Source organism: Juglans regia, chromosome 2 (genome assembly GCF_001411555.2).
Source record: "Juglans regia cultivar Chandler chromosome 2, Walnut 2.0, whole genome shotgun sequence".
Lineage (NCBI taxonomy): Eukaryota > Viridiplantae > Streptophyta > Magnoliopsida > Fagales > Juglandaceae > Juglans > Juglans regia.
The window spans coordinates 1,050,353-1,060,752 of record NC_049902.1 but is presented as its reverse complement, the minus strand read 5'-3'; the positions used below and the strand labels follow the sequence as shown (position 1 = coordinate 1,060,752).

General features: G+C 38.2%; 2 protein-coding genes across 4 annotated transcripts; one reads left to right on the top strand and one right to left on the bottom strand.

Annotated features, from left to right (window-relative positions):
- Nucleotides 1-367: 367 nt before the first annotated feature.
- LOC108994618 lies at nucleotides 368-3,611 on the bottom strand. 3 transcript variants are annotated; one of them, XM_018970006.2, is made up of 6 exons: nucleotides 3,238-3,611; nucleotides 2,849-3,019; nucleotides 1,805-1,894; nucleotides 1,431-1,550; nucleotides 1,248-1,321; nucleotides 368-607 (listed from the first exon to the last, which is right to left on the bottom strand). In XM_018970006.2, exons 1-5 carry the CDS (start codon nucleotides 3,409-3,411, stop codon nucleotides 1,274-1,276), a joined length of 603 nt encoding a protein of 200 aa, XP_018825551.1. In that variant the 5' UTR covers nucleotides 3,412-3,611; the 3' UTR covers nucleotides 368-607; nucleotides 1,248-1,273. The 3 variants fall into 3 exon arrangements, with proteins under 3 accessions (XP_018825551.1, XP_035541727.1, XP_018825473.1); XM_035685834.1 differs by having other exon boundaries at nucleotides 368-590; XM_018969928.2 differs by having other exon boundaries at nucleotides 368-579; nucleotides 3,238-3,610.
- A 282-nt stretch (nucleotides 3,612-3,893) lies between these two features.
- Nucleotides 3,894-10,186, top strand: LOC108994902 (snurportin-1). The gene is made up of 7 exons (XM_018970344.2): nucleotides 3,894-4,382; nucleotides 4,469-4,655; nucleotides 4,745-4,995; nucleotides 5,909-6,023; nucleotides 7,037-7,129; nucleotides 7,387-7,530; nucleotides 9,690-10,186. Exons 1-7 carry the CDS (start codon nucleotides 4,024-4,026, stop codon nucleotides 9,804-9,806), a joined length of 1,266 nt encoding a protein of 421 aa, XP_018825889.2. The 5' UTR covers nucleotides 3,894-4,023; the 3' UTR covers nucleotides 9,807-10,186.
- The last annotated feature ends 214 nt before the right edge of the window (nucleotides 10,187-10,400 follow it).

Genomic DNA, 10,400 nt, shown 5'->3' with positions numbered 1-10,400 from the left:
ATTAACCCCACTCGAATGGAATGGAAACATGACATACTTGTTATGATATTGCCTACTGTAGATAAACTTTGAATCATCACCTTTGAAATTTTATATTCAAAACAATCCCTCCACCAAAAATGGTCGTTATATCACTCATAGGAGGATATTCAACAAAATGGTTTCCAACTTGGGCAAGCTTTCTCCATGACGAGCGGATTGCAGCAGAGACAACTCCCACTGGTGATTTCCTAATGCCACAGCCGTGACTAACTTTGAGATAACACATTCAAACCTTGAAAAAGAGTAACGCTGGCACCACCAGCCACGAGGAATTATCTTTGTAACCATATAGAACATGAGAGGGACCATTAACTTCCTCAGAGGGTTGCATGAAAATGTTTTCATAAAGAATTAAAGAATCCAGATTGTATTATGTACAATTACAATGTTTCATGTGGCCAATGCAAAATGATGGTACTGTAAACATATTCATCTTCATCTTTGATACATACATACAAGAGGTGCTGGTGACAAGCCGGTTCTAACTTTTCATGAGCAGTTCATGATCTGGGCATGATTGAAAACATGGCGTTTGATCTGCAATACAACTGGAATAAGCGTAGCACTATAAAACACAAAGCATTAATTAGTCCCACGATACTGCTGCAATATCTATGATTTTTTACAAAGAAAAAAACTATTTTATAGAAGGTGAAAGAGGATTCCAATAATTATTTGATAGTTCTAATGAGCCAAAACCTCCCATTCCCCGGGTCTGTCCCTGGTTTCACTTCATTGATATCTTGCCTACAGCGGCAAAAGGATTATGGTTTTATGCAGACCTTCACATTTACTTTTCCAAAGCAGTACAGCTTAAAAAAGAAAAAAACACTAATATCAACCATTTACCTATTGGTTTCAGGAACAAACACTCAAATTTTCCTCGCTTCACAACCAACCCATCCCCACTACCACTAACATTTTCATCATCGTTTCTATCAACACCACACATCTGGGCATAGTTTCTTTATGGTTTTCTTCCATGTTTCTTTCTTCTAGTAGTGCAAGGAAAAAAAGATCATATGGCATCTATATATTATCATGGTTAACTTCTATTAAGATATTCACAAATTATAGCTTCTGCCAGGAGTTCTTTCTTTTACATTATTTGAAAAAAAATCCATGTAGGAACAAGTTTTTGCTATGAACAAAACAATATTTATATATATATATATATATATATATATGCGGAGGCTGAACCATACCAGCAGCATCTCATGCATATGTAAACTTAGATCATATTGGTTTCTTGGGACGAACGCCTATTTGAGGTCTCATCCTGAAAAGACGATAGAAAGTATTTAGGCAATAAAGCAGCCAAACTAACCATATTTCCACTTTTAAAAACATTTCAGAATGAAAAGGCAAATATCAAGGATGACACTCACCATGTCAGACAACTGGTCTTTTATACAGGACATGGAACTCAGCATCATCTCTAGAGTATCTTTAGCTAATTGGAACTTCACATCCAATTCTCCTGAGTGAGACTGTGCATCGTTTTGAAGCTATACATAGAGTAGTTACAGTCAATAGGCATGCTATATACACGTCCATCTATATCTATTTCTCTTCTTAGTTTCTAATTTTTCTTTTTTTATGAGTAAAAGTATAACTTTATTAATAGAAAAAGGCATAGTCTAAGTACACAAGAAGTATACATAGAATCTCAGTATCTAAATTAGCCAGTCCAAAAGAAAAGGATAGTCATCTAAGTGGCTTTCACCACTAAATTTCAAACGTAGGTGAGGATCTGAGGTACCTTCAAATTTATAACAGCCATAGGGTCTGCTGATTCTGTATTCTGATTTGCCATATTCCATGTCATTGCCTTCAACCGGGGTAAAGAGACCTAGATATGGTTCATTTAGGAAAAAGGAAAAAAAGAAGATAAATTTGTATGCTGTTATATAATGGTAAAGAGATTAAGTTCATCATTTCTGATCAGCTTAGTTAGTAGTAACTTAACAAGGTATCATCAGAGCAGGTAGACCCAAAGTTTCATTGTGTCTCCACTTTTCGAAGTTAAAAAATCTCACCTATTGGCACCAAGTCTGGGCCAATCACCCATTAAGTACTTTTGTAACCTTCTTGTTAGCAAAGAGGTATATTAGAATAATAATTTTGATAAGTTGGTCAATTTTATACAAGAGAAAGCACCAAATCAGGGAGATGAACAACGTTACAACAATAGACATAGATCAATATACTAGGGAAGCTAGAGCAACTCTAAGCTGACATCTGAACATAAAACTGTTTTTAGCACTAGGGATTCAAGCTCCTTCATTGCCTTATCACAACAAACAAAGTCCAGTACATTTCGTTCCCTCCACAAGCATCACATCAGACGTGAAGGAACCATCCTCCTCACTTCCATGCTGCAATGAGCCATGTTCTGATTCCCCCAGCCAGCAATCAACTCCACGACCCTTTAGGGTATCGCCAAATATTTTTTTGTATAAGTACCCTTTACGGCATCACCCAATAAACACCAAAAGGATGGAAATGCGAGGCCCATGTTCTTCGCATTGCAACCATAATTGTTTCACCGCTCTTCTTGCACATGTACCAATCCACTACTGATATTCTCCTCCTCAAATTATTCAAAGTATCCTCCCTAGTGCAGCTGTCCATGCCACCCGCAAAAGATCCTGATAATTCTTATTCTTTCTTCTAGTACAATAATTAAGTCAGTAAATCCATCATTTCTTCTTATCAGCTTAGCTTATCGGGACATGCGTTAATTTTTCATGCTCTGCGTAGCGGTAGACAATAAGGTTGTGTATACCAAAATAAAGTTTCTGACCTGATCCTTGAGCAAATCTTCCCGCCATTCTCGCTGAAACTTTTGCAGCAGAAGCGTCAATAGTCGTTGAAGTTCAGGCAATACTTCACTGGGAAAAAGTTTCTGAATGTCGTCCTTGCTAACATTCTCGTAAACACACCTACGGATCAACATGCGAAGGCATACCAAAAGCTGCAGAGTACAAGAAATGAATAAAAAGTGAACCTTTTAAGACCCTTTTAAACTGGTACCGCGCTACCGCGTAACATAAAAAGTTACTAGAGGACATCCAAAAACAACTAAACCCACAAATTGTTTTTTGGATAAGTAATTATGGGTTTTAAAGATATTAAAAAGTCAATTTATACATAATGTTTGAGTGCCGAGAAATGGAAATGGAGGGAGATTACAGGATCGAGGTCGGAGTCGTGCTGAAGCTGGAGCATTTCGCGGATGACGAGGCGGTCGGCAGCGTCAAGGCCGGTCTTTCGGGTTCTCCAAAGGGCTTGGAGAATGTATTCCACCGAATCCTTCGAATTTGACATCACCAACAGCGGCAAGTGACCCCACAGACTGCGCTCCATTCTTCCGAAAACACAGAAAGAGAACACAGATAAGTTCTCCTTCGAGAATCTGAGTTCTTCCCTCTTAACTTCTATTCTAAACCTTCTTGGCGGCGGATTTCCAGATACTAGAATAGAAAAGCTGCAAGGCGTCTGGGCTCTTGTTTTCGAGTTTTGCGAGTTCACCCTTAATACGACGTAGTATTATACTCCAACGCATGTAGGCCGGGCAACTTATGTTGCCTTAACACGTTGAAGGCTTCGTTTGGAACCAAAAATCATCTCAACTCATCTCAATTCATCATTATAACTTTTTTAAATTTCAATACAAAATATAATAAATAATTCAACTTTTTCAAATCTCAAAATAATAATAATAATAATAAATAATATTCTAACAATATTTTATTATCTCAACTCAACTAAACTCAACTCACTTCAACATCCAAACGCAACCGAAAACTCGACTTTATAGACCATTTTGGACCTTTAGCTCAAAATACATAAAAAGAACCCACAAAAAAAACAACAGAACCTTTTCGCCGTGATAACGTCTCGGCGCCTCTACAATTACTTTTGGGGCAAGGCAAAGCACTGATTTCGTAACAGAGAAGGTGGACGAGGGAAGAGAAAATGGCACCCCACGATCTCCGCCGTCCGTTCAAACGACCGGCTATCTCCGACCAACAGAGGCGCAGGGAACTCTCCCTGCAGCGCCAAGCACAGAATCGCCGCGACGCTCAGCAGCATGCCCGCTGCTTAGCCTCCACCCTCATATACCTCCATTCCCCGCACCCCGAATCCACCTCAGAGCCCCAAGTCGAAGTCGAAGTCGAAGTCGAAACCGAACCCGAGCCTGAAGCTTCGGCGAGCGAAATCGATATTCGACAGGCCTCGAAGCTCAAAGGCTCCCAAGCTCGGAAATGGTTCGCTAGACAGCTTATGCTTCCCGAGTGGATGATCGACGTCCCCGATCAACTAGCTCAAGACTGGTTTTTATTCTTTTTCTTATTATTTTGAATTGATTTCATTATTTTTCTTAACACCATTATTGAATTTTGTTTTTTGTTTTGGTTAGGTATGTATTTGCAAGGCCTGCTGGGAAGCGATGCTTCGTCGTTTCGACAAACGGTACAACAGTTAGTAGGCTACGGAACGGTTCTAGACTGCACCATTTCCCATCTGCTTTACCCAACGGGGCTAGGAACAGAGATGCTTCAGGCTCTGCCCAGTCCTATTCTATTCTTGATTGCATCTTTCACGAGGTACCCACATTAAAAATGTGAATTTTTTTTAAGAAAGCCGTTGTTCTTGTTGTTGATTGTTGTGATAGAATTGTTGTTGTGACTATCAGTCGGATCAGACATACTACGTGGTCGACATGGTTTGCTGGCGGGGATACTCTCTCTATGAATGCACGGCAGAGTTCAGGTTCTTTTGGTTGAACTCTAAGCTTTCCGAAACTGGTGCGTGTGACCCGCCTTCTCAATATCATAGATACAGGTTTAGTCTGGTTCCGGTTTATAGTTGTGACCAGCCTGGTCTGTCTGCGGCCTATACCGGAGAAGCCCCTTACGTGAAAGACGGCTTGTTATTTTATAATAAGTAAGATCTTTTACATTGATAGGGTGGCCAATTATAAATGCATTAACTTTCTAATGTTGCATCGGCTGAGATCTTATTACCAGTGTATTTTATATAGCTCCGTGGAAACTTTATGGTTCTCTGTTTCAATGCTGTTTATATCTCTGAAAGATGCCCATCTTTTGTTATTTACCCATAAACAACAGGACTTCATTTTTCTTTTTATTGCATTGAATAATTCTTTGCTCATGTGGGATTTCAATTGGAAACGGTTTGGGCTTGCTGAATTGGTGAATTAGCTACTTGAGTAGGAAGTCCTAGGGCATTGCGTGGGAATATATTTGGTTGTGTCGTACTCCCTGTTCTGAGAAATATCAGAAGCCTGGGGTGTTATTCCATCTTGGGGTTTATTTTTGGCCTGGATTGGGAGGTAAGCTGTTCTGTTTTTCTCTGGTTTATTGTGGATGGCATGCAAATTGTTGAACCATGTACATGGCTGTCTCATTTGCATGGATGCGATCAGTTTTGTTATTTACTGCTTTTGAGGAGTATGATGGGGCGAAAGCAAGATAGAACCTCAGGCTTATTTGATTCTTTGATTAGGGTGCAACAAAGATATGCAAAGGAGCGCAATTTTAACTTGCGTCCATGTCCAGCCACTTCACATTTTTTGTCTTATTATTAAATCCAGAGTTTTCATGTTGTTGACCTAGTTGTATTATATGTTGTATTATATGTTGTATTTTATCTTTTATGGCTTGATAGATTCCTTTGGGCCTAACGACACTTCAACCCCTCATAAGTGTGGAGAGGTGGGTGAGTTTGAGGGTATATATCCTGTCGGGTGTGAGTTAATTACTGAGAAAAAAGATTTTTTTTTTTTGGAAAAAAATTTAAGTCCTGCCTAATATCACTTTCTATGTTTCTTCCTTAGGCATGCACATTACCAGACTGGAAATACACCGCTAGCATTAGTATGGAAGGATGAAAACTGCAGCCAATATGTCATTGACACAGATAGTAAAGGACAGATTCCAAGCCAACAACTGGTATCTTGCAACTGAGTTCCATCTTATTGTGTTTCAATTTAGTAGAATTTACAGCGTTTGAACATTGATTTTGTGTTGTGTAAAACACTTGCATTCTCATTGCCAAACATGGGATCTTGTTTAAAGTGTGCATTCTTAACAGAGTTTTCTCATTGTTAATCAGTTGCTGTGTAGTTTATGGGAAAAAATTTGCACCTTGGAGTGGTATGTATAACTTAATTCTTTGCAATCATTTTGTCTTGTACTAAACACATTGTTTTCTTTGCAGTTTTTCTGTTGCATGCTTCTTATTATGTAATAGGCATTATCTTTCCACATAAGGAATGAAGGCTTTAACAAAATGGACACACTAAAGCCAATACTGCTCTACATATTGTACCAAATGCTTGCTCATAGATATCCTTTTTTCACCATTCCATACTGGATACTTGGATATTCAAAGATGCCAGATATTGAATATTTATTATTAGTCGAGTTGAGATTGAGAAAGCCAACTACATAGTCTTGGGAAGATCATTTGTGATGTGGATGAAAGGTACTGTTTGGATGGAATACCTAGAAATAGATTTGGCCACATTTTAACATTTATGTCTCACTCCTGGCATGTTGCTTCATACAGGAATGGGAATCACTGTTACCATTATTTTGTTGATGAAATGTATCCAAATAAGAGCTTTAACTTGGATTAGTTCATCTATCGTTCTTCTTTTAAGATAATGCTTTATGACAATAGATTACTGTATACCATCTGTCCGGTTGATGGACTTTGATAACAGCTATTATTTTAGCAAAAATGAAATAATGTTTCATGCCATCAATGTTCTTTTGGAAGTTTGATCTTGTGGACTAGGTTTGAGAAGATAGAATAGAGAAATTTAGATTTCCAGGTCAACAAATTTCAGTACCTTTTGATACATTTAATGTCTTCGCAAACCTTGATACCTGTAACATGTATCACAAAAGATAAGATGACTATATATTGTGATTAGTTGATTTTTTGTTTATTGGGTCAGGTAGTTTTGGAGCTACAAGATAATGGGAGCTTGACCACATCAGATGATCCTCCTGTGGTATTTGGCTGCTTAGATGGGGGATTTATGCAGAAGGTTTGTTTATCAGAGTGTGCCTTTTGCCTTTTTTAATAAAATTTTTGTTACTGATGAAAACTTGATTAGCCTACTTGGTGAGTGATTTGATTACTGTTGGTGTCAACTAAGTCAAATGACTGTCTATACCTACTAAGTGATGCATCCTAGAAATATAAATAGAAAATTCTAGACATGCTTAGTGTCCATACATGTCTCTTCATAACTTTTTTCGTTTTTTTTAACAAGCCTATTCTTTAATATATATTTACACGCAGTCAGGATTGTGTTCTGGAAATCTTCTGCGCTTTGCAATCGGTAATGGAGGATTGAGTTTTGCGGATGGGAAGCTTGAGAAGGCTGATTTACATTATCTTGGCAAGTCCAATCGAGCACGTGCTTTTGCAGATAGTTACTCAAAGGTTTGTACAAACATTCATCTCCCTAAAGCTGATTGGGGTCCTGATACGTCTCAGATGTTGATTACCTGGTCCAAAAAAATTAGTAGATTCTCGCAATGAGTGAAGGAAAAAAGCCTTAATGTTGTAAAACAGTAGTTTTAAACTTTTACTTATAAAAAAAAAAAAAAACAGTAGTTTTAACCTTGGGAGTTGGGATAGTTTCTTATGACTAACCAGTATAAGGCAGGTAACCTTACCTGCACTGATGGAAGCAAGGGGAAGGTCATGTTGCCCTTTTTTTTTTATAGGTAATCACGAAATTTTATTCATAGAATTAGGCAAAGCCCAAGTACACAGAGAGTATACATGAGAATAACCTAATTAGAGTTTACAATCGAAAAAAGATCATGGACATTTAGTCCATTACAAACAATAACCTTGCCCATAAGAACTAAGGCCCAATTTGGATACACAAAACATTTCATCTCATCTCATCATTACAACTTTCGCAAACTCCTATACAAAATATAATAAACAATTCAACTTTTTCAAATCTCAAAATAAAAATTATATTCTAACAATATATCATTCAACTTTTAACAAAATATCTCATCTCATCTTCATCTGAACTGCGTAACCAAACGAGGCCTAAGTTTTAAAAAAGAAAGCTTTGAGCTCATTCATTGTTCTCTCACGATCTTCGAAACTTCTATCATTTCTCTTCCGTCAAATGCACCAACACATGCATATAGGAATCATTTTCCAGATCGCTGCCACTTGTGAGTTGCATTGGAGGTCTCTCCAACTTGCAAGGAAATCCACCAGTCTTAGAGCCATGACCCATAACAATGTAGTTCTCGTGAAAAAATCATCCCACATGGTCCGGGCCACCTCGCAGTGTAAAAATAAGTGATCTACTAATTCACCATGGTTGTTACACATACAACACCAGTCCAACACTATTACCCGACGTTTCCTTAAGTTATCTATGGTGAAGATCTTGTCCAGAGATGCTGTCCATACGAAAAAAACTGCTTTTGAAGGAGCTTTCGTCTGCCATATGCTCTTCCATGGGAACAGTCATTCCAGGGCTTGTTAGAACTTGGTAAAACGATATGACATTGAATTTACCTTTCTTGGAAGGGCTCTAGCTCATCTTATCTGTGGTACCCTCTATTATGCATATAGAATATAATGCCTCATAGAACTCTGTGATAGTCTCCATCTCCCAGTCATTGGCAGTCCTAATGAATTCTACATTCTATTGAGGGGACCACTAGAAGACCAAGAGATCGGCTATCGTGAAATCCTTTTCTCGCTCGATTTCAAAAATAGTAGGGAAGGTGTCTTGTAGGCTACATTCACTCCACCTTTTGTCACACCAAAATCTACTATGAGAGCCATCACCCACCACAATATGTTCATGTCTTCGGAAGATTTCCTAGTGTCCTAATGTATTTCTACAAACCCACTCTGTATGTGCCACATATCTCATTAGCACCATCCTCCCCAAACTGTGAATATATAACGGACTTCCATAGGGCTCCCCTTTCGTTTTGGTACCTCCACAACCATTTACCCAATAAGGCTTGGTTGAATTTCGTCAAGTTACGAATCTCCAAGCCACCCCTAGAAATTGGGATACATACAAGTGACCAATTAACCAAATGAAATTTGAACTCTTCCCCCAATCCACTCCACAAAAAGTCCCGTTGCAGCTTCTCTATACGGTTGGCCACTTTTTTTCTTATGCAACGATGCGGTAATGTTGCTGTTGTTCTGTTATGCTTGCCCGTTCCCTTTTAGTGTCATGATAGTAAATATAAAAGAAAAGGAACAAAAAGATTATGCCTTGAGAATGCTGAGCTCGTTTGCTCAATATATATACTCATGAAAAGATGGGAGATGTTATTCCTCAGTTGCTAAATTCCTCTGTGATTTGTAGTTGGTATTCCCAATATTGCTAATTGGGTTCTGGATGGCCATTCTATCCGTGCACAGGCTGTATAACTAGCTACTTTTTATGTTTTCTTAACCTCAAAAGAAAAAAAGAAATTAATTTCCTGCTCTCTCTCTCTCTACCCCCCTCCCCCCCCCCAAACCCACCTTCATATTTTTTATATCATATTATTGTAAAGCGGTTTCTTTAACGGCTTTCTTTTTGGAGTTTACACTTGCAGGTTATGTTCCAGTATATGGCTCGGCATTCTCCTATAAGATATGATGATCTGATAGGATCTATTAGCTCTTCAATTGATCAAGAAAACAAACCTTCCAATGTGCAGATGGATGGTTGATGGTGACCGTCGGTGATAGAAATTGGAGGTTCATGTCCTGTGAGAATCAGAATGCCATTCATGGTCTCCATGTAGGTCTTCTACAAGCAGCATGATGCCATTGCGATGCCGCACTCTCCCAAATGCTCCCATCATTTGTGATTCAATACTGAGGCTGACTCATTCTTGAAACATCTGTTGATGGCAATCATAGCTACAGAATTTTTTTATTTGGATCCGACAAGCGGTTATATACTTGTATTTGTTTATGAGCCACTTATGGACTGCTGGAATCATGTGCTTATAGTAATTGGAATGTGCTTGACCCCTTCAAACTGTTAACTCTTGTAGGTTTCATGATACAATACATGGTGGTTAATGAATGTGGTTTTCTGAAACAATTTTTTCCTGTTGATCTTTTCGATATTGGTTCAATGTCGAATCCAATAACACTTCCAACTAGTGGTTGTCATAACTATCGTTTAATGGGAAAAAAAAAAAAAAAAACACGAAAGAAACAGCTACAAGCTATGACATCCCTAACAATAACTATTATAACCTTAATTACTTTTATTTAGTGTACGGTACAATTACATCAAGATTCATTTTATTTAC